The sequence below is a fragment of the Macaca fascicularis genome, chromosome 14 (assembly GCF_037993035.2).
Source record: "Macaca fascicularis isolate 582-1 chromosome 14, T2T-MFA8v1.1".
Taxonomy (NCBI): Eukaryota; Metazoa; Chordata; class Mammalia; order Primates; family Cercopithecidae; genus Macaca; species Macaca fascicularis.
This window is the reverse complement of record NC_088388.1, coordinates 122,352,026-122,376,510: the sequence shown is the minus strand read 5'-3', so window position 1 is coordinate 122,376,510 and position 24,485 is coordinate 122,352,026. Positions and strand designations below refer to the sequence as shown.

The 24,485-nt window shown below is 50.3% G+C and overlaps 1 protein-coding gene across 47 annotated transcripts in view; it reads right to left on the bottom strand.

Moving 5' to 3' along the window:
* GRAMD1B (GRAM domain containing 1B) overlaps positions 1 to 24,485 on the bottom strand; it is a 273,617-nt gene that overhangs the window by 41,640 nt on the left and 207,492 nt on the right. For 18 of the 47 annotated variants that reach the window (XM_074015487.1, XM_074015492.1, XM_045370863.2 and 15 more), the window contains 2 exons: positions 9,269 to 9,479; positions 2,631 to 2,651 (listed from right to left, as the gene is read on the bottom strand). In XM_074015487.1, coding sequence (XP_073871588.1) covers positions 2,631 to 2,651; positions 9,269 to 9,479 — 232 coding nt within the window. Of the gene's footprint in view, positions 1 to 2,630; positions 2,652 to 5,887; positions 5,912 to 8,413; positions 8,435 to 9,268; positions 9,480 to 15,864; positions 24,404 to 24,485 lie in introns of all 47 variants that reach the window. The other 29 variants (XM_065529130.1, XM_065529138.1, XM_065529139.1 and 26 more) reach the window with 6 other exon arrangements.

The following is a 24,485-nucleotide window of genomic DNA, read 5'->3' as shown; positions in this document are numbered from 1 at the left end:
TGCCCTGTTACCTGAGGGCGGACTCCCAGGGGGGCCGCATGAATCCAGGAGAGGACAGCCCCACACACTCCTCAGCAAAGAGCTCCTTGGGCGCTTGGCCTCTGAGAATGAATGATCTGAGCTAAGTGGAGAGTCAGGGATGTTTCTGTAATGCACTTGGGATGAGAGGGTGGAGGGTGAAAGGAGACAAGTGAGAATTAGTAAAGGAAGAGGAAGGACAAGGCCGGGAAAGAGAACATCCCAAGGGATGATTTAAAGAATCGCTGAGGTCCAACCGCTTCTGCACATCCCTGGCGCAGGTGGAACTATCAGAAAGCAAGGCTCCGTCATGCCCAGCTCCTCCGCTGGCTCTCGTATGTGTCATCTGAACCCCTGACTTCTGGCCCACCCCATCCTCCAGCCAGGAGACAGCTTCTGCTTCTACCCCATTGCTACACAGAGTACTCAGGCGGAGGCTAAGGGAGAAGGAATCAGGGGGAAAGGATGGCGGAGAGAAGGGGAGAAAGTAAAGCCTGTGGGAATCAGACAGAGAGGAAAACCTACCCGGGAGAGTGGAAATCAGAGAAACAAGCAAATGGTGGGAGATTAAAGGAAAGGAAAGGGGTGGAGTCAGAGAGCAAAGGGCTGAGAAGAATCCAAGGAAGCATAGGCTGAGACGAAACAAAAGGCTGAGCTAAACAGCAATAAAAAGAGCAATGACAGATGAGAAGAAGAAAGAGATTAGCAACAAGGACAGGGGCTGGCCTGTCCAAACAGGGATGTCTGAACTGTCTAACAGGCCTGCGCCACGTGGATCCTGTTCCCCTATGGGGGCCTGAATTTGTGCGATGCTGCTCAAAAAGGTGCCGGGGGAGTTGAGTGAAGGATGCTGGGGTCCCCATGACAGCTGGGCTGCAGGTCGCTCCCAGGAAGCTCAGCACTCACGCCCCTCCCCTCCTCTGAGGCCACAGACCAGGAAACCTCCTAGAAGGTAAGGGGCTGACTCAGAGATAGAAGTAGAGTCTGGCTTCTCTGCCACCCCAAGATACCTCAGCCCATAACTCCTCTCCACAACTCAGCACAGCCCACCAAATTCTGCCTTGTTTGTGGTGCTGGGCAGGTGGTGGCCAAGGCTTGCAGATCAACAGCACCCAGGACGGGCTGGTCACTGGGCAGCAGGATGTTGGCAGCTGCAGGGCTCGTGAGCACATGCCTGACTTTGAAGAAACGTCCAGCACCAAGTAGGAAAACACACACCAGCCCACACAATTGATCTGCAACCCTGTCCCTACATTAAACCCACGCCTCTCCCCTCCAGCCCATCCCCTGGCCAGAGTGCCCTCCTCAACTCTGTCCTTCACAGCCACAGCTACTCCATGCCCACGTCTCCTGCTGGAGCAGAACCTGGTGTGTCCAGGGAGGGGGCAAAGACAGCTTTTCCAGGATTCATCAGAGTTAGGTGTGAGGAGGGCAGGCTCAGAGGGTCATCTGAGGTCAGCCCCTCCACTGTGAAGTCCCCAAAGGGCAGAACACACGGCGGGGACCAGCTGAGAGCTCAGACAGCTGCTCTGCAGGGGAAAACGTCCAAATCCCACCACCCAGTTTGTGTGACTGAGAGGCTGTGGCCTCCGCCAGGCCTGCTTACCCCACAGCAGTTTCTAGGTATGCAGCAGCTGCACAGGGCACCCCCAGGATGACCTAGACAGTGGCCCCACGCCACGCCTTCACCACAGCCCCAAGCACCAGGAGGCCTTGTAGGAAGGGCATGCTTTGCAGCTGTTGAAGGGGTCCTTGGGACAGGGGTCAAAGCCCATCACATGGGTTGACTCTTCTATCAATGGGGGAAAGTTTTCCGGCTGGATTTGCCCCGAAATGTTAAGGGAAGAAAACGAAGTTCAGACCCCCAGGCTGCCCCAGCACCAGAATTCTGTCAGGCTCTGGAATGGCCACTCCCTCCCTGATGGGTCTCCTCCTTTAGGGTTGATAGACCCTTATCTAAGAGCCTCGGTGAGGCAGTGGATACAGCTGACCACGCCTCCTCGGTCCCCTGAATGCAATCCTCCCTCTTCAAGGCTGCCTTGTCCTGCTGCAGAGAATAACCGCTGCAGCTGGTTTAGGAGTAAAGGGCCTGCTAAGGAAAGAAGCCCACAGGAAAGCCCAATCGCACCTCACACTGCTTCCCCCTCAACCTCCAACCCCCTCCCTCAATCACACCTCACACTCCTTCCCCCTAACCTCCAACCCCCTCCCTCAATCGCACCTCACACTCCTTCCCCCTAACCTCCAACCCCCTCCCTCAATCGCACCTCACACTCCTTCCCCCTAACCTCCAACCCCCTCCCTCAATCGCACCTCACACTCCTTCCCCCTAACCTCCAACCCCCTCCCTCAATCGCACCTCACACTCCTTCCCCCTAACCTCCAACCCCCTCCCTCAATCACACCTCACACTCCTTCCCCCTAACCTCCAACCCCCTCCCTCAATCGCACCTCACACTCCTTCCCCCAACCTCCAACCCCCTCCCCCAGTCGCACCCCACACCCCTTCCCCCCAACCTCCATTCCCCCTCCCCCAATTGCACCCCATGCCCCTTCCCCCCAACCTCCAACCCCCTCAGGTACCCAACAAGAAGGGAAACAGGAATACTTACATTATACCAGCTCTGGCTTTTCTGAAAAGAGAAAATGAAAGAGAAGGTAGAATTAGTCAGGGAACAGATGGGGGGAAGGGCCGGGGGAAGGGTACACAGACAGCGGAGGCTGGGCAGGGAGGAGGGGTCCAAATGCAGCTGAATGCTTCCCATGTGGTTGCTCAGGAAGGGTCCTCCTTTCTCAAGGCAGTTCCAGAAAGGAGGCCCGGGAGCAGTCCATGCTGGAAGCCCACCGCGGGCGGGGTGGCAGGCAGCGGCAGCACCAGCTAGAGCTCAACCAGAAGGGAGCTGGAGCCCCATCGCAAGGTTCTGATGGGGTGAGGGGCGCACGTGGGCATTCGAGACCCAGTCCCCAAATGGGCCCTGACCAGAAGCAAAATGTGATGGCGGCCAACCCAGCCTTCTGCTCTAAGACAGCTCCCTGTAAAAGGCAGGGTGGGACACTTTCGAGGTAGACAGGGGACTACCTAAAACTCCCTCCAACTGCACTCTCAGCAGGCGGGTGAGCAAATCCCTCCTGTGCCAAAAAATGGGCTGTACCTAAACTGTGATGGTCGGGGAGTGCTTGGGGGTTCTGCATGGGGCAGGAGGTTGAAGGGTCCATTCCAACCCAGTGGTGCCATAATTCCGAACAAGCAAAATAGATCCCACCCCAGCTCCAGAACTTAGGTGTTCTCCATTCCCAGACCCAGGAGAAAGGGGACCTGAATGTCTCTCAGGGGAACAGGAGGGCTAGCTAAGATCATGCCTTGTCTATCTTCAAGCTCTTCGGCCAGTAGTCCTTCATGTACATCCCACTTGAAAGACAGATGGACACGCAGATAGGAAAGCTCGTGTGCACATATACACATACATACTCATACGCATACACACACACACGCACAAATACACACACGTACACACACAAACACACATACACACATGCACATGTACACACCACACATATTCACACACACATGCACACATACACACTATACACACATGCACACACACACACGCACGTACACACATTCACACAGACACGCATGCACACATACACCCCACACACACGCACAAATACACGTACACACATATACACAAACACACACACACCACACACACATGCAGACATGCACATATACATGTGCACTTGCACACACACCACACATATACACACATACACACATATACACACAGGCACGCACAGAGACGTACACATATACACAGAGACACACATATACACAGACACACATTCACACACACATACACACACACACGTGCATGCACACACACATGCCTAAGCTCCATCTCTTGGTAGAGCTCAGATTATTTGCAGTTTTAGGGGTCACTGGGTGGAATACCTTAGCTCTACCCAGAGGTCTGGATCCCCTCCACGTGGTGTTAAAGCGTCCTGACCCAGAAGGGCAGACAAGAGCAGCCATGGTCCTCGAATGTCTGCTGTGTCTAGAGGGGAGGAAGCGACTACGTACCCAAGGGTGGGTGTGTGCCCACAGTGATGACCTCTGGTCATGTGATCTATCTCCCCCATTCCACCAGAACTCTGTGAAGATGGTCCACCTTCACCCCCCACAGTGACACCAGTCCGCAGAGGAGCTGGAGGGGGCTGAGGGGCCTTGCGTGGGTGGGGCTGCTTCCCAGCAGCTTTGCCCTCACACATGCCCTCGATGGCCAGGATGTGACCAGAGGCCAATGGCAAGTCCCTCTCTGCAAGGTGCTCTCCAGGGTCACTTCCCAACAAAGCCTGTCACCACGGTCCTTCCAAAGGCCACACCCTCCCATCATAGCTTCATCCCCACCTCCAATTCAGAGGTCTCAGCAGGTAAAGGGCCCAAATCCAAACATTAAAAACTATTTTTTCCTGAGAAAGGTGTGGCCACATGGGAGTCCACAACCTGAAAACTCGCCTCTAGGCATTGCAGCCAAGGCTACCCACTTCTGGAGGAGGTAGATGGGGCAAGCAGGCTGCGTCTGGGGTCTGCGCCTAGCAATGGCTCACTTCCCGAGTCCTCACACAGAAGCCCTGATTCGGAGCCCACAGGGCAGGAGGCTGTGCGGATGTTCACTACAAAAGACACCTCCCAGCAGTGGGAAGATGCGCTCTGGGAGCGGCCCGCCCCGGCGGCCCCACAGTCTCCTCAACTGCAACCCAGGTCATGAGATCTGCTTCACAACGGAGAAACCATCTCCCAAGCTCCCAGCTCCTCGTATCAATGCCGTGACCTTCGTATAAGGCACTAGCAGGAAAGGGGGCAATAGGAACATGGGCTGACAGGGGGACCCCAGATGCCTGTGACTCCTCCTGCACGGGGCTCCCTCCTGCCCCAGGTAGATAGAAGTAGATGGCCCCTTTGCATGGGCTGGCACGTCGGCGCCTGTGCCTTCCAAATCTGTGTGGAACAAAGTATGAGGGTCACACACAGCCTCAGGCAGGGAAGCCAGTCCTGTCTCTAACCTGCCCTGTGATGCCCTTGTATCTAATGTTTGCTCTTTTGTAAAGGGTGGATAAGAACAATGTTTAAAGAACTGAAAAGAAACGTGAAAGATACTAAGGAGCAGGACTGTGCTGAGGCTCTGCCCTGAACCAGCAATCTCCAGGTGGCTTCTTACATGCTGCTGCTGAGGGGCCACAGGAACAATGGGTCTCCCCTCCAGCCACGTCCAAAGCAGCCCCCGAGCCTGTCCACTGTGGGCAGGGGTCCCCAAACTCTGCCCAGCCTGTTGGAGGCACATCCAATGCCTGTGGTTCTGCATTCCCACAAATGAGTCCCAAAGGTGCTGCCAGACAGGAAGGACCCAGACCCACAGGCGCAGGGAAGTCAGAGGAGCTGCAGGCCTCTGAGGGTGAGGAGGGGCGCCCCTCGTCGTCTGGCTTTAGTTTGCTGTAGAGCCCCTACCTGGAGGACCAGGTCCGAGGGAAGGAAGGCACAGAACCAGGGAGCAGCGATGGAGGCTTCTCTGACAGCTTATAATAAATGGATTTGGCCAAAGAGGAGGAAGGGAGTCAGGACAAAGACACAGCTGTTGGGGACACGCTCATTTCTATCATTTTCCCTAGAAGGTCTGAAAAGCAAGCACTTATCAGAATGCAAGGCCCCTGGAAACAGACCCAGGTTACTGGGAGGTGGTTTCCAGAAACATCTCGCACTGCAAAGGCTCTGGGAGTCTGGAAGATTAAGGTGCGGGGTGTGGCGGGGGGCGGGCAGGGACTAGGGGAGCTCTACATTTAGTAGGAGTTAGAAATAAAAAACAATTCTTACTTTGATCAGGTTAAGTCTGTCATACTGGAAAGAAAATCACAAAAATTAGGTTTGAAAAAAAAGGAAAGTCAAAGGAGGGTCAGTGCCACGGCGCGAGGGCGATGCCCGCGCCGCGGCGGGAGGGCGGGAGGCGTGCAGCTGGGCAGGAGCAGCCGTGATTTGCCGCACCTGCTGCGCCCGCCCTCAGGGCAGGTGGGAGAGCGGTAGAATGGCCCCTCGCTCCCTCTGGTGGCCACAGGCTGTCACTACAGGGCGGAAGCTGGGCAGCAGCACAAACTCATCGGGAAGGAAGTGCTGGGGCAGGGCTGCGCCTAGGAGGGCTCGCCCCGGGCTGCACAGTGATGGATCCAGAGGGGTCGGGCCTTAGCGATCACCTGGTGCCATGCCTACATAGTAGCAAATGAGGAAACTGAGGCCCAGAGAAGAAAAGAAAGATCCCGTGCATGGGACCCAGGGAGAAGCAGAGGCACTGGCCAGCTTGCCCAAAAAATATAAGGCATGGTGTCCTCTGGGGTAGCCAGGAGACAGGGAGTGAGGTGGACTAGCTACAACAGTATCAGTAAAAACAGCTATGAAATGACTTGCTGGGAATACATGTGATTAACCCCAGAAGAAGTTCCACTGGGGAGGGGCATGTCCCCATCCCGCTACCAGACCCTCCTCTTTTCGCTGCACCATCTGCTCCAGGCCCTGGCCTTCAAAGAGCCTAATTCCCCTACTGGTTCTAGTGTTCCTCTTCTGAAGTCTGTGTGTCCCGCACATGCACGTCCCAGACCAATACAGCGGCTCCCAGCTCCACCTGGGATACTACGGTGTCCCTCCTCGCACGAGCCCGTCCTATTTTAACTCCATTGAAAGGATGGCAGGGCAGGTGTCAATGGCAATGATCAGTGGGAGAATGAGGTGGGGAAGTGGGGAACCAATGTCAGAAAACTCAGAATGTGTCTGCCAGGGATGGGCGTGACATCCACCCAATCTCCCAGGAGAAAGGAGACCTGCACTCACCCCAGCCCCTCCCTCCTCAGTTCCTACGAAAAGGCCCAGATTGGCTCCTGATTCCTGCTTGGCTCTCAGTCCCTTCATTATGTCTCCTTTTAGCCTCTCCAAAATCCCACTCAGAATTCTACCTGGTCCCTGACGCCTGTCCTGGCTACCCCATTCAAATGATTCATCCTGCCTCGGAGCTTACAGAACATCCCCAGCCACTCAAGAGTCAGGCTTGGGGTGTACAGAGTCTGGATGGAAAAGTGTGCAGGAGCGGGGAGCGGGGAGCCCGATGCCCGTGTCAGGCCATATCCTTCCTCTTGCCAACTGAGCCTCGAGCACCCACTAGTCCCACATCAAGCCAGAGGTGGGAGACACTCAAGAGGGGCTGCCACAGGGCATTTCAAAACCCCATCCCCCGATGTCAGACATGCCTGCACCTGCCAAGCTGCTGGAACCCACAGAAATCTCCTGCTGGCTTCCTCGCTCCAGGTGAAGTTCCTCCTCCCCTGTCCACTGCCGGCGACGGCCATTTAAAATCCTCAGAGCCAAGATGTGCATTTAGTCTGAAGGTCACAGACTACAGGATTAGCCGTGTTGCCCCTTGTCCTTCCCTCAGGAAAGGGAACCAGCTGTTCACCCTCCTCCTCCCCAAAGCTCTGAGAGGCTTGGGGCTATTAAGTCATCCTCGGCTTCCCCTTCTTCAGGCTGCATCCCACCCCCTTGGCCCATGGGCCTTGCTGTTCCCCAACACCTAGCGCTCACCCTCCACTCACTGCATGTTCTCCTAGGGCCTCAGAATTCCTGGGATCCCGGGAAAGACTCTGGCACCAACCACATCTTTCCAGGGTCTGCCAATGTTTGCCAACCTCCAGGCATTGGCACCCCACCCTCTGGGAGAAGAGCTCCCCACTCTGATCATGATTCAGGATCCTAAGCACTCCATGAGCCCCAGTCTGGGCAGTGGGTAGAAACGCTAAGGGGTGCCCAGGCTGAGCAGCTCTCGAGTGGATAGGAACAGAGCATGCACGCAGAGCTCCTGAGGGCGTGGCTGCTGCACCAAGGAACTCACTGACCTGAACCCCTGCCCCTCAATCAGCACAGCCCTCCTGCCATCCTCACTCACCACTGCTGGGCAATCCAGAATCAACCACCAAAGGGGAGGGGCCTGCAATATGACCAGATGGGGTCTCCTGCCCCAAAGGAATGAAACTAATGCCAAGCAGGACTCTGTTTCTCAACCGCACCATATAAGGAGGGAATAAACTCCCAGCCAGAGGCAGTGTCCAGGGAGCAGGCAGACATGGGTGCAGGGTGGGGAGTGGGGGAGGGTCTGTACTCCGACATCAGGTGCAGTGAAAATGGGCCTTCAATGACTTCTAAGCCAGCCTGCTGGGGGACAGTGGGGCCGGCCCTTCTGGGAAGGGGACCAAGCAGGATATAAGGGCCAGAATTGGCAGGGCCAAGGGAGGGGGTGCTGAGCACTACAGACAGATCGACACTAGAGGGGAGATAAAAGGACAGAGACAAAAGATGGCTTACTTTTGAGAGGCGCTTGTGAGACTAAGACCATGCATGCAAAGAAGGTATTTGGGAAATGGTGGGGAAGAAGAGGAAGAACAAGAAATCAAAAAACAAATTCAAGTGGGAAGCCAGCTCCCATGCCTCCCAGGGGTCCCCAGTTACCCCTTCCCAGGCCCTGGGGGTCCCAGGGTGAAGAAAAGCTTCCTGAAGGAGCCCCTGGACAAAGACATCTCCTGTTCCCCAGAGGACCGAGGGTGGGGGAGGACATCTCTGGGGAACCATAACTAGCCCAGGGCCCCCACCCCCCGGGCCTATTTTGGGCCTATCCATGGGCCAAGGGCCCCGGTACTCAGGCGGCAGTGCTGACATCCTTGGGAGGATGGAGAGGCCCTGCCACCCTCCTCTCTGCCAGGTGAGTAGCAAGTGGATTAGTGCAAAGGTAAGGCAGGAATGACGGCCAGGGAGGAAGTTAAAAAGAGCATTCTGCAAGGTTCCCTGAGGACTCTCCCTAGCAGTATAGCTGTCCCAAATAATGTTCCCTTCTACCCCCCGCTCCAGGGACCAAATTTGAAAACGGTAGCAGGAATAAGCAGATGACCCCCTAATGATTCCCAGAGCATCTCCCCTCCAAAGCTAAAAAAAAATATGAGCCTCCCTACCTCGCCCAGCCCGCCAAGAATGCTTAGCGGGCAAGACACTGAACTAGGGTGTCTCCTGCCTGTCCCGCCTCACCTCACTGGATAACGACTGTCTCTGGGCCATCAGGGCTGTTAATCACGTGAGGACCCTGCAGGTGTTCTCCAGCTCACCACCCCAATATCGCTCCTGCAGCCCCTGACAAGGAGGTACCGCCTCCAATGGGGTCCCGCTCACCTTGGAATTTTTGCCGCCGCTCCGGCCGGACTGGGAGGAGCAGCTGCGCTGCACGCCCTGCTCCGGCGTGGACGGGGACTTGTCCGAGGAGTGATCTGAGCCCTTCTCCACCATGGTGTCTCCGTCCTGGTTCTGCGGGGTTGGCGAGCGAGACCGCTTCCGGAGGATGGGCGAGCAGGCCGGAGTGCTGCGGTTGGAGTTACTGGCAGTGCTGCAGCGGCAGATGGAGAGAGGGAGCGGGGTGGAAAGAGAAGGAGGAGGAAAGGCAGGCAGTCAGTGATCGAGGCCAAGGACAAGTCCAAAGGAGCCAGCTCAGGGAGCCAGGTGAGGGGCTGGGGAGAAACCGGGAGAGGGGCCCAGGCTGCGGCTTGCCGCACCGTAATACTGCCGCTGGCCACGGGAGGGCAGCAGTGCCCATGTGCCATGGGCACAGTGTCAGTGCCATGACACAGACGCAGGAGGCCAATGGGCAACTGACATTTAGACATGCATCCATCCATCTGTCCGTCCAACCCATTATTGTTTGAGCCCCTATGGTACGCCAAAAATTGTCTGGGGCATATAGAATTTAATACTTGAAAGGCTCACTGGAGACCATCCAATACAATCGGCTCATTTTATACATGCTGCAAATGCAAAGCTTCTATATTTTGTTCAGACATTTTTGTTCATGACAATAACAATTACAATCCTGTTTTTCACAGCCTTCACGTACGCATTATTGCTTAAAACATTCCACCAAGGGAGTAATGGCAAGTACCATAATCCCTATGTTAAAAAATGAAGACCAATGCCTGGCAGAGGGACGCTAAATGCCCGCTGATCACAGAGGGCTTTGGAAACAAAGTGCGGCTCTTCTGATTTGTAACTCACCCGCACCATATTATTTGCTTGTAAGGAAGCCATGTGGGTTCCTGCTTCCTCTGCCCGGGTGGAAGATGCGCACAGCCGAAGTTCTCACATTCCATATCCCCATATCCCAACATTTATTCCCAATAAGTACCTTGTACTTCCCACAGGACCAAATCCACTTACACCAAGGCTTATAAACTGCAAATAAAATATTGACTATTTGATATTTCACCTCTGTTTTCAATGGACTAGAAAAAGAGATGAGAGACAGAGGGGAGAGAGAAACCGAATGCAGTTAAATGTTTGCTTTGCTTGCGAGAGTGGAGAAAGGAAAGAGATGGAGAAAGGGAGAGGCTAAGGAGAAAGTGCCAGCAGAAATGGGAAGGAAAGGAAATGTGAGATTGGAAAGCCAAAGAAGCATGGGGCCGGAGGGGTGTCCTGCCCACCCACTCAGCAATCTCTCTGCCGGGTCAGGCTTCAGGAACACCCTGGACCCCGCTGCAGGCTGCATCCCAGCCTTCCCTTGGGGAGTGGGGTGCAGGGCTGGGGACACTGTCATTTGCATGAAGATGCAGCTGTGACCTCAGATGTTCCATTGGCCCCATTTGCAATGAAAACCATGCCCCTTTCAGCAAAACCTTCCACCTGGGCATCCTTAGCAGAGAGAAGGGAACAAATTCCAAGAGCCTAACCCAGCAAGTGTGGGCAGAAGGGAAGCTGGGGGCAGGCAGTGGGGTAACTTTTGGAAGGAAACTGATAAAAGAAAAAAAAAAGGAGACCAGAGAAAAGGAAGATAAATGTGTCCCAAATATGTATGGAGAAAAGCAAGGCCCAATGTTCCACTGCATCCTAAAACAGAATTTACATGTAAAATCTCATTCCTAATACCAACAATAATTGTTATTGGGGGAGGCCCGTTTTTGCCCCACCCATTCCTTATCCTTACCCTCTAAACTCGTTTGCTACCATAAACCCTGGAGAAAGGAAGGTACATTCCTTTTCTTTGGTTGGAAATGCCAGGCCATGGGGCTGGTGGCAGGCAGATGCCTGAGTGCACAACCCCTTGGGAAGCGTGGAGAGCAGGTGCCAATACACATCTTTCTGGGGTAAGCCTCCTTGCTCGAGGGCCAACTCCAGCCCACAGCCACATATTCAAAGGTTTAAACTGTCTTCCGGGATTATATTACTAAAACAATGGGGACCTCTACCCTCTAGCCCCAACTATAGTAGTTTGCTCAAAAAAGAACTAGAGAAGTTGAGAGTGGTGGCATGAGCTGTAATCCCAGCTACTTGGAAGGCTCAGGCAGGAGGATCATTTGAGACCACGAGTTTGAGACCAGCCTGGGCAACATAGTGAGATTCTGTCTCAAAAGAACTAGAAAAGGGATGACAATCAAACACATGCCTATCAGACACAATGGCCCCACAGCCGTTGTCTATTTTCCTTAGATGAGGGACATCTTCACAAATTCCAGACCCTGGAATGGTAAAGAGATGCCTTCATCCTTCCCCAAACCCAGAATCCCTGCTAACTGGCTTCAAGCAAGAGGTAGGCAACACATTCTAACCTGGAGGCAACTGACTCCAACTATCCAAAACCACATGAATCTCACATGAAATGATCCAAGCATGAGAACTCCTCACCGCCCAGCAGCCCCACTTCAGCCCACCCTCCACATACCATGCAAAGATCTACACACCTAAAATGCTGCCCTCAACACATCAGCCAATAAACAACTTACACCGTCTCTCTGCTCTTAAGGCTGCTGATCATCTGTGCAGTTCTTGGAAACTTCTCCCTGATGACACGCACCTCTCTTCTACTCCTCTGCCTGTCTCGACTCTTGCCACCCAGCCTGACATTAATCCTTCCCTAAAGGTGAGTCTGTCACTTCCCTGGCCGTCTCCAGGTTTCTCTAACTCCAACCAGGCAGAGACTCCTCTACCTGCTTCCGGCCCTGGTCACAGTCGCTAGCCTAACCCAACCACCAGCTGCCAGGCGGAGGCTTCCTCCAGATGATGTCTCGTGAGCGCCTCACACTGAATACAGAGCTGGACATCTTTCCTTCCAGATCTCCTCCCATGACCGCCCATTCTTGATGGCAATTTCACTACCAGGTTTCTCAGGCCGCAGAGCCCTCGCTTCCATCTCACTCCATAAAAAAGGAGTCACTGAATTCCACTAATTCTATTTCTACAAAGTTTTCTACCTCATCCTTCCCTTCCTTCCCCAGGGCCCCAGTTCAGGTTCAAGGAATTCTGCCCACCCTCTTCCAATAAAGAGCCGGTTAAGTGGTCTTCTCTGCCTCCTTTTCTTCTTCCTACTCACTCACAGCTGTGTCATTAATCTTTCTAAATACAAGCCCAACACCTTACTATGCTCTACTAGCTCCCACATTAAAGTCCAAAATCCTCAAAATGGAATCTAAAGTTCTCTGCTAAAAGTAAATGACACCTCTATGCTTTTTCTCTCCTTATATGCTCTTAAAGGGCTTGCATATTCCACACTTACACACTTTCCCCCAATTCCCTTAATATACATGCTCTTTCTCCTGCCTCCAAACTCCCATACGACTCACTACTTGAGCCGAAAGAGCCCTTGCCCTCCTCATCTTGCTGCTGGAGTCCTGCTCATTCTGTTTGTTGTTGTTGTTGTTTGTTTTGTTTTTTGTTTTTTGCTTTTCCTGTTCATTCTTCAAGACCCATCTCAAATCCCACTTGCTCCAAAAAGCTTTTCCACACCTCTCCCACAGAGCTGACCAAAGCATTGAACGCACATAGCCTGGTATGAAGGACCTACAAACTCCTGGAGGCACAGCCCTCTGCACGCCCCACACGGCCCAGCAGGGCTGTGTCAGTGGCATGTGTTCCACTGAGCTGAATCCCACCCTAGTGACAGTCTTCACCCCCTTGGCTTTACCAATCCCGAATATCAAGATGGCTCGCAAATCTGTACCTTCAACCTGCTAATATTCATCAAAATAGCTAAACATTATTGAGTGTTCATGTGCTCCTGGTGTAGCACCAAGTACTTATTAAATATTATTTCATTTAATCCCCAACCAACCCATGAAGCTGCAACGAATAGTATTGTTAGTCCCATTTTTCAGGTGATAAATTTGGATTCTTGACAGATTAAGTAATGCACCCAAAGTCACACAGATGGATGGGAGGCAGGGCAAGATTTCAAACATAGGCCTATCTGATTGTCAAGCTCATTCTCAGAAGCAGGCATGCAGTCGTGTTTGTTTGCCGGGTGGATAGAAAGATAGACAGATGGAAAGACAGTGGGTAGCTGGGTGAGTACAAAGAAAGAAGGAATCAACTTCCTGCCTCCAGGCTTCAATCCATTCTCTCTTTTCCTGTCAAAGTGAACTTTCTAAAAAGAGGATTTGGCATTTTTTTCATCCTTTTTGATGACCCCTATAATTTCCCACCCTCTGTGGAATAAAACCTGAACTCTAGACTATATGTTCCTCAATTATCTCACTCAGCCCACCTCTGAAAACCCCAACACTGGCTACCTTTCCAACACACCTCTGCCTCAGCCATCAGGGTCTATCTGCACCTCTGTGTCAGCCATCAGGGTCTATCTGTGCCTCTGTGTCAGCCATCAGGGTCTATGTGCACCTCTGCCTCAGCCATCAGGGTCTATCTGCACCTCTGTGTCAGCCATCAGGGTCTATCTGCACCTCTGCCTCAGTCATCGGGGTCTATCCGCACCTCTGTGTCAGCCATCAGGGTCTATCTGTGCCTCTGTATCAGCCATCGGGGTCTATCTGTGCCTCTGTATCAGCCATCGGGGTCTATCTGCACCTCTGCCTCAGTCATCGGGGTCTATCTGCACCTCTGCCTCAGCCATCAGGGTCTATCTGTGCCTCTGTGTCGGCCATCGGGGTCTATCTGTGCCTCACCCTCAGCCATCAGGGTCTATCTGCACCTCTGCCTCAGCCATCAGGGTCTATCTGCACCTCTGTGTCAGCCATCAGGGTCTATCTGCACCTCTGTGTCAGCCATCGGGGTCTATCTGTGCCTCTGCCTCAGCCATCGGGGTCTATCTGTGCCTCTGCCTCAGTCATGGGGGTCTGTCTGCAGACCCTTTTACCATGCACACTCACTCTTCCATGTCTCCATGTCTTAGCAATCTCTTTCTCTCTCTCTGTCTCTCTCTCTCTCTCTCTTTCCCTCTGTCCCTCCAATCACCTGATGGACATCTACACTTCCAGACTAAGCCCACATATACCCGTTACGTGTCCCCACCCGGTGCTCTACCTCCACTCTGATCCTTCTCTATAAAAGAAGAAATGTTTGCAGTTCTAGTTCTAAGTCAGCAAAGTCAGCACTAAACTTGCTAGAGTCCTGAAACTCCTACAAGATAACCCATTATCCCATAGATTTGGATGTCCTGCTGAGCAAATAAAACCAATTCCTGAGTATCTTCTAACATATAACATACATAACATAAAGTTTCAAACAAACTTTATAATGTGCCATTCATCTGACCCTGCCACCATTATTCATAACAGGATTTCAAAATCTTGGGATTTAAGAGCTAAAAATAAAAAAGACCTTACATTTGCTGTAGGGATGGAATGAAGGCTGGTGTTAGATGGGCTATGGGACTAAGACTCCCTCCCAGAGGTTAGGGTTAGTATATTCAACCGTCAACTTCACATGTAAGAAACCTGAGTCTAGCGGGTTAAATGCCTGGACAAGGTGATATGACTTTGGATCTGGCTCTTCAGTTCCACAAATATCTCCTGGCATAATATGAGGCATTCAAGTTCATTTTTGTGAATAAGAAAGGATCTGTGTGCTTGGGACATTACTAGTCAGGAAGAGCTGGGGGCCTATTCTTCTCGTGTTAATATAGTCAGTAAGTGGGATGATAGAAGAGACTAAAGGAAAAAGAGAAATGCTGCCTTGAGGATGTGGCACTTGTGCTAGATTCAGAAAATGTGTTGGAGCTAGCCAGGTGAAAGGTATGGGGTTCAAGGAGGGCATGGTAGGAGAGAAGAGAATGTGGGGGGGTGGCAGACAGCACGAACAAGGGTGAAAAGGCATAAAACAGCATGGGATATATCGAACACTGACAGAAACCATGTGTCACCAAGTATAACATGCTTCAGCTGATGTTTTAGAGATTCCTGTAATCATCAGCTCTCACTCATAATAGGTCCTCTAAGACCCCCACCAGCCACCTTTAAGCCATGGCAGGGGCCCCAGAGGTCATTCATTTATTCCCCCATTTCCCCTATTTTTAAAAATCTCCAACACAGGCTATTGCTGTCCTCCCCTGGTTACCTTACTAGCAAACAGTACTCCCTGAAGTCTGACCACAGTATCTCATGCTACCTACGGTTCGATCCTACCTCCTATAGTTAGGTCCAGCTGATGTCCTTGAGAAAAGGGAAGTAGAGAAAGAAGACGAGGACTCTTCAGGCTTTCTTCAGTGACCCTCTGCAGCATCCCTGCCCCCACCCCCACCCCCCGCGCCCATCTCAGACACAGTGGCCGCTACACCACTTTGCTTGGCTTTCTTCCTCGTCCTTATCCCCGGTGTGGTCCTGTAGGCACAAGGCAGACCTTGTCAGCAAGCCAGCTCCCTGATCAGCTAACCGTGCATTTTGCAGAATCCTGAGAAGAGCAGAATAGTTAGTTGGCGTTCCGGGGTGCCTCACTTGAGTTAACTTGTTTGCCTTCAGAGAAAATCATTTCTGCCCCAGATATTGCAAAATATATACCTGTCTCTCTGTCCCCCGGTGCCTCCACCTGTTTGGACTGCAGCTGCTCCTTCCTACTTCCCTCTGCAGTGCACGCCCTGGCTGCCCCAGCCCTGGCGCGTTCCCAATCAGACTCTCAGCCCCGCTTCCCACACCTGAACACTGCAATGAAGTGCTGACTTCACTGTTTCTTCTAAGCCCAGCCCTACAGTGACCTGGATGATCAAATGTATGGCTGTAATCATCTCAGTGCCAGGAGCACTGGTAATGAGAGATACAAACACCTATCTCATAGGACTATTGTGTTAAATGAAATAACCTAAGTAAACGATTTAGCACAGTGCTTGGTACACTCCATAAATATTTTTGAGCTGCTGCTATCATTAAGAAGGCTCTTGGCTGGGCGCCGTGGCTCACACCTGTAATCCCAGAACTTTGGGAGGCCGAGGTGGGCGGATCACTTGAGATCAGGAGTTTGAGACCAGCCTGACCAACAGGGTGAAACCCCATCTCTACTGAAAATACCAAAATTAGCTGAGCATGGTGGTGCACACCTGTAATCCCAGCTACTCAGGAGGCTGAGGCAAGAGAATCACTTGAACCCAGGAGGTGGAGGTTTCAGGGAGCCGAGATTGTGCTACTGCACTGTAGCCTGGGGGACAGAGCAAGACTCCATCTCAAAAACAAACAAACAAACAAACAAACAAACAAAAAGACTCTTGTTCCTCTCTGTAAAATATGGAGTAAATATCCTCGTCCCCTTTCCTCAGAGGCTTTGATGCTCCCAAGCACCACTTCCCATAGTAGGAACCAGGAACACAAAGGATGCTTCCTTAACATGCAGAATCCCAGCCTTCACCTGACACCACGCCCCACTCCCCCAATAAATGAAACTTTCCAGTGGATGGCCTTAGGAATCTGCATTTCAAAATAAGTATCACAGTTCATTCTGAAGCACTTTGAAGGTTGAGAACCACTACACTCCCAAGAAACTATCTCCTAAGTATCAAGGAGTGAGTGACGTATCTGCCCAGGTGACAGAGACCTGTTTACAACTCTGGGTATAACAGCTGTGCAGTGTCCACCAGGTAGGTGGACCTGCTGGAATAGTAAAAGCATCTGAGCTTGTCATAGGAATTGCTAATGTGAAAGAATCTGACGTGGAGATGATGAGGTGTGGGCAGAACCTGATGGGACATCACCTTTTGGTGTAGGAGCCTAACGATTACCATTGGCACCAAGGACCACAGCCATATCACAAGCATCTCCTCTGTCCCTGCCATTTGTAGCATGGGGTTAAAGGCCGATGACTAGTCCCTAATTCCTAAGAGAAGACTACCCTGTTACCTAGTTCCACATGTCCTATCCCCATGCTGATTCCAGAGTTTCATTAATAAGCCTTCTCAGTTCTTCATAATGCCATCACAAATATCCATATGAATTAGCCAGCTCCCCTTTGAATTTTCCCATAGCACATGCTCAAGTGGCTGAGAGAGAAGAGCCACGGGTGTATCTGTATAACATTTGCATGAAATTTACATGCTGCCTGCCAATGCCTCCATTTGTAGGTCTGCCCCGCTAAACCAGTTCCAAATTCAGAGTCTACAAGGACTCCATGAAGATGGTTATTCTTTCTGTATTATTGCTAGTCACTTGCTAGAGTCTACATTCTGTGCCCATGTCACGGCAGGTGGCAAGGGCAGACCCAACCAGAACCTTGTAGAGGGGAGTGAATAGCCCAAATCACAAATACCAGCAGGGCCTCCAACTCCCCTTGGAGCCTCCTCCTTAGATAGCAAACTACCAGGTCACTGGTAGTGACCTCCTTGTCATAAACCCCTGAAGTTCCTGGTCTCAGTTCCTTTTACTCATGAAAATAAACCCACAGTCCCAAGTTCCCAGAAGATTTGACTGGTTCAGAGAAAGAGCTGAAAGGGCCTTTCAGGTCCAACCCTCTCACTGCTGTGAATACAAAAGGTCCAAGGAGATGACACAACTGTCCACCAAGGAGTTAACAGACAGCAGGATGGTTCTTCCCCTTCACAGCTCAGACTCAGGCACCTAACAGTGCCAATCTCAGTGCCTCCCCTTCCCCACCTACACGCTTTTCAGGATGCTGGATGGGGCTGGGGTTCAAAAGGATAAGACCTGCACTGTTCTAAGAGGAGCTCCCTGTGACCCTGCATGGAACCTGCTCTCTGTGTACCTATCACTGGCATCTAAACCTGGTGATAAATGCCACCGGGTCCAGTTCCCTTTCTAGGGGAGAAAATCAAGCTATGATTACCTGTTTGAAAGAAGGGACCAGAACAGCTTTGAAAAGAGATGCTTTTTTTCCCCTACAGCGTAGAAGCTCTCTTCCCAAACTTACACTAAAGCAGAGTCTCAGCCTGGTACAGGTGTGCCACACTTTGGCCTAGATTTAGCAGCCGGTTGCATTTCAGTAAGGGACAGAAAGGGAAAGGGCTCCCAAGCTAACGCCTTTCTTCCCTGTCACAGTTCCTACAAATGCCATCTGCAGATTTGACACAGAATGGGCCTTCCCTACCTGCTGCAAAGGCAACATTTGGACAGAAATGAACCTCTTGTCCCCTCTCCTCCGTTTGGGTAACTTGTGGAAATTCCTGGAGGCCTTTCCAAATCGGGCTCTTGGGTGAAATATACAAGGTGTTCAGGGACACGGTTTGTCCAAAATTTGGACCAAAGGTGGAACTGGACTGTTGCCAGGTCCAGACCACTGGTAGAGACGAAGGCTGACAATTCTCCACGCTCATGAACCAGCCACTGTGGGCCATCCAAACATTCACTCAGCGTCCACACGACCCATCCCCCTACCTCCTTCAGCACTCTGTCCCTCATGTGCCCTATCTCTGTAAATACTGAGTAGATAATTCAGGGCACTTCTTATGGGCAACAAGCCCCACTTACTGATTCCTCCTTCCTTGTCTTGTATAAATATTTAAGTTAAAAAAAAAAAACCCCAAAACTTAAAAAAAATTTTTACAAAGAAATTTAAAGGTGGGAGAGCCCATCCAAAACATTTGCAGCCAGCTGACTAATTTAATACCTAGACATAGTCTCATTAGGGATGTCCTCAACCCTGGAAGGAATTACTGGGTGCAAGGGAAAGTCTGAGCAGTGACTTTGGTTGTTGATGAATTTATTAATTGACTAATTAACATAAGGGCAAAGTCCATGGAACGTTTTTGGCGAAGTAGAGAAAAGTAGAACTTCAGTTACCCTTCTACTGGCGTTCTCAGTCCAGAGAGGCGATAGGAAGAGCTGGACCTGGGCAAAGGTTGTTTGCCTTCCCTGCTCAGGCCAAGGAGAAGAGGTCCTTCATCACCATGGCTGGAGTCTCCATCACCCCACGCCCCCCTGCTGCCTGGCTTTCCTACAGCTTCTGTTCAGTCCAGAGTTTGGAATTCAATCCAGGAACAGGCATGACAAACACTATTTTTCATTTCCATGGAGACAAGGCCCTGCAATAGAACCAGGACTCCATGCCTGAAATGACAAAACAGGCTGACCCAGTTTTCCCCCTTCCTACAAAAACAAAATAAGTTTGTTTGGGTCCTGCCACAGCCAAGGAGAAAAATGCAAGAGTTCCTGTTATCTCTACGGATATTTCAAAGAGGAATAAATTAGAACTATCTTTGAAAACACTGATAATGCTACAGAACCAGCGTCAGAAATCAGACATAAATCACTTTACCCAAAGGGCTCATCGTCTGCAGTAAATCTATTCTGCTTCCGCCTCCGAAGCAGCTGGGGAGAAGGTTCATATCCCCTAAGAGAAGGACTTAATGACCAACTATCCAACTTCTTATAGACTCCAACTATTTCCTCAACTCGTCGTGCACTGTTTCCTCCCTCATTTTATTCCAGCCTCCCTGGACCTTTCTCTTTCTTGAACAAACCCGGTTCCCCTAGGATATTGGCACTTGTTAGTCCCACCCCCTGGAACTCTTACTCTAAACTTTTGAATGCTGGTTCCTTTTCAGCCTTCAGATCAAAGCTCAAATGTCACCTCTTCAGAGTAGACTTTCTTGAAGGACCACTCCATATAAATAAAGTGGCCTTCCTAACCCCAGGCAATCATTACCACGTGGCCCTGTTTCCCTTCACTGCCCTTGCAGGAGCGGAAATTGTCTTGTTTTGTTGTTGCTGTTTCATTGCTTACCACCAGGCTGAGCACTCCATGGGGGCTGGGGCCATGTCTGTGTGTGCTTCCCCAGTACCTCCAGCAAAATGACTGGCACACACTGGGGTTGCAGATTTATAGCCCTTGAATTTTTAAAAATGGGATCTTCTTAAAGCCGTTCATTCCATCGTTCAGCCACTCTGATAGACATGTCTTTCTAAAGCTGGCCCTAAATCTGGTTTTTTTAAAAAGGCCAGCCTTTTAGTCCTTTTTCTGGCTCTTGGGTCCATGAAAACTAAAATATGACATCACTTCCAGACTCTCTGCTAGCCTTGTCACTGTCTAGACATCAGGGTACCCGATTTTAAAATCCTGAGCTGACTGGTGCCCTTGAGAAAATCACTTTTTCTTTCTATGCACCTGTGTTTTTTGTCTGTTGCATGATCACAACCTATTTTCCTGGAGTGAGAATCTTTTAAATAATAAACCTAATTAGACCATGCATCCCAAAAGTAAAGAGCTTCCTATAATTGCTCATGGAGTGAAACAGGATTAGCAGTGGAATGTGAATTCCCAGTTAAGAAACTGAATCCTGTTCCTAAATTCAGTCCTTTCCACGTGGCAAAGACACGGGATCAGAGTACAGATTGTCGCTAGGCACATATTCAGCTAGCTCCTACATCTACAGGGCTGGGACAATAAAGACTTAAGATGAAGCAGAAGATACTGAAATCAAAGATAAGAACTTACTGCTGTTGTACAATTTCCTTTTCCTGAGATTGTTCACAACAGAACAAATGCCTACCATTTAGGGGACAGTCCTGCTGGGTTCGCAGGCTGAGCATTGGCTGAGCTGATCTACAATAGTCTGTAGTTTGGAAGGAGCCCATAGTGGTCATGTAATCCATCCTCCCACTGGATGCAGGGCTCCCTCTGCAATGGCCATTGGGCCACCGGGCCTCTGCTTCAGATTTCTACCGACAGAGCTCCCACTGGCCAGCTGCTTACGTGTCGGGGCAGCTCTAATGGCACTCTTACGTGCCACAGTCCTCATTCCTCCAAGACTCTCAGTGATCACTATCTGTCCAAATCTCTGATTTTAATAGTCTTTAGAAATTAACCTAACCTTGCTGATTCAATGTCATTAAGCAAGAATCGTTGGAGCACCTCTAACTTTGTATTACATATTCATCCTGAGGGCCCAATAGGACAGCAACAGTGTTATGGTTGTTTGTGCCCACACGATAGTAAATGTGATATTGGGCACACAGTAAGAACTTAATACTTTTAAACTTGCCTCTATGGCCAGTTGCAGTGGCTCATGCCTGTAATCCCAGCACTTTGGGAAGCTGAGGTGGGAGGACTGCTTGAGGCCAGGACTTTGAGGCCAGCCTGGGCAACATAGCAAGAACTCATCTCCACAAAAAAAAAGAAAAAAGAAAAAAAAGAAAAATTAGCCAGGCATGGTGGCAGATGCCTGTAGTCCCAGCTATTCAGAGTTTGGGGCGGGAAGATCACCTGAGCCCAGGAATTCAAGGCTGCAGTGAGCTATGGCCACACCACTACACTTCAGCCTAGTCAACAGAGTGAGACCCTTTCTCAAAATAAAATAAAATATGAAATTACATTAATAAAATAAAAGTATATAATAAACTTGCCTCTAACAATATCAGTCAACTCTTTAAGTACAACCCCACCCAAAGTATTTCAGAAGCCTCAACGTTCAAGGGAATGGAACCTTGTGAAAGCAGAAAGGCGCTAAACTCTCCCAGGAAGCCCCTTCCTCAAAAGAGATTTCCAATCCACTGGGAGGCCAAGACCACTGGAACAAGGCGAGGAGTTCAACTGAATAGAACTTTCAGCTTCTCCTGTGTTTGCTCATCAAGGTCCCCTCCCCCATCCTCAGCAAGAGAAATGCTGCTACTAAAACCTACAGGATCCATCCATCCACCCATCAAACAGTTGGTGAGGGCCACGTTCTATGCCCATGCCAGGTAAAAGTCTAGGCATTGGGGATATTGCCTCTGACTCTAAGAAATCCACAATCATCATGGGAGAGCCAGACATGTAATGAACCAACACCGTGCAGTATCTCCCATCACCACTCGTCAAGGGAGACAGGCCAGGAAACTGAGGAACAGCCCCCAGGAGTTAGGTGGCCTTCCTGACTCAGACCTTCTTCATGTCTGATCTGGGGACAAGCCACGCCTTTCTGAGTTTCCGCTTTTATTATGCAAGAACGAGAGTGGATGCTGCCTAACCCACACAAGGACATGGAGGAGGATGATAAAGAACATATAAAGAATACACTGTGAAGTACTGAGAGCAGTCACATCTCTGAGACAGAAGGACTCAGATCTAAATTAGGCAAAGCATCCAGAAACAAAATCCAGGCAGTCTGGGCCCACAGTTAACTCAGCATCACCAGCCTTTCCTCTGGCCGGGGCTACATCACCTCAGCGCCAGAGACTGCTATGGTATTATCAGGTCCATGTTCCTCCAGAGGCAGTGGGACCAAGGCTGCGCAGGCCGGGGAGAAGCTGTGACATGCCACATGCCCTGCCCCTCATATCGCTCATCCCCTGACCTCACTGGCCTCCCAGGATGGCTAATCTCTCTGCCTGACCGCTGGGATTCAAACTTGGTTCTGATTTATTTTTCTGCTATAATTCAAACCGAAGCATACCGAAGAATGACTACATGTTAAAGTCAGAAATTTTAGAAGAGAGAAAACTGTAAGAGGTCAGTCCCACTGCTGGCTTCAAGCAGATGCCCGTCAACCAAGAGAGGATTTAGTCTAATTTAAAATACATTCAGGGTACGAAATCCCAGGGCTTTTCCCTTGCCACCCTTCTCACTGTCTCCTGCTATCATCAGGAAGTTATTTATGATTTTAAAAAGAAAAAGCCCAGCCTGGGCAATATAGAAAGAGCTGGTCTCTACTATACTTTTAAGAAAATTTAAAAATGTTCTTAAAATTAGCCAGGTGTGGTGGCTCATGCCTGTAATCCCAGCTACTTGGGAGGCTGAGGTGGGAGGACTGCTCGAGCCCTGGAGACAGAGGTTGCAGTGAGCCGACATCATGCCACTGCACTCCAGTGTGGGTGACAGAGTGAGGCCTTGCCTCAAAAAAAAAAAAAAAAAAAAAAAAAGAAAGAAAGAAAAGAAAGAAAAAGAAAAAGAAAAAACCCTCTGTTATATTGCACTTAATGCCATTTTCTTTTATCCCAGCTATCCTAGACTGCAGGTCAGTTCATCAGTTATAACCCCTCCTCTGTTCCTATCCTCCTTTCTTTGGGTGAAACAATTCTACTTCCTCAAACCTATTCTCTGAAGTTAAAAATCACTTCTCCTACAACATCCCCACCCAATCTTTAGCTCTCAAGGAACAGTCGCTAATTGATGTATAACTCATTGTACCTTGGGACAATTCTGATAGTTTTTATTTTAAGCTCAAACTGTTTCCTGTGGCTTCCTACCAGAGGTCCTATCCTACTCCCTTGTGAGCCACAGAACAAATCTAATTTCTCCTCCACGTGACATTTTCACGTGGCTCTCATGCCTTCTCTGGACCTACTGGACTCTCACATTAACATGGCTCCCTTAGCCAGCAATTGGATTCCTTCTCCTCTGAATGGAGTCCGGGTGATCTCAACTTTCTGAACTATGAAGCCCAGACATCGTTGTAATACTGCAGAGAAGTGGTCTGAGCAGCTCAGAATAGAGCAGAATCATCACTTCACCTGCTTTGGAAGTCATAACGCAAACATATATTTTCAGTCATTTTCTGAATCAAAAGAATCAAGAAATTACTCACTGTTCCTTTATGAGTCTCTGGGTATAGTGCTTCAACTTTATCCTGTAGGCTAAGTAGGGTGCATATCCCTCCAAGAAGCAAACACCCCCCCACCACTTCCGCCAACGAGACAAATCCAAGTTTCGGCAGAAGGATGAACAATTTTACCCCAACTCAGGTTACACTATAATTCTGAGTGTTTTTATAAGTATCTCTAGGCCAGATGCAAAACCACAGACCTTAGGAGTCTCTTATCTGGACACAGGAATGGTGTTTGCATTTTTAAGTGGCTGAAAAACATCTGGAGAATATTTTGTGACATGTGAAAATGATAGGAAATCCACATTTCAGAGTCCATAAATAAAGTTTTATTGGGAACACAGCCATGCTCGTTTGTTCATAAATTGTCCACGACTGCTTCCACTGTGCAAAGCAGAATTGAGTAGCTGAGACAGCCCGGCCCACAAGGCCCCCAGTATTGACTATCTGGGTCTGTACCAAAACAGTCTGCTGGCCTCTAGTCTAAACAGAAAAGACCTTGAGAAGGTCAAGGGGAGGCTGCCTGCATCCCAACCACTGGGGGAAAGGGCTGCATGGTTGTTCTTGTCCGCAGAGGAAATCTGTAGGGCCAGAAAACAGAGAAGCGGGGAGGGGGTGTGGGAGGTGTTTAGTTTTAGGCTTTTAAAAAAATTATTATTAAAC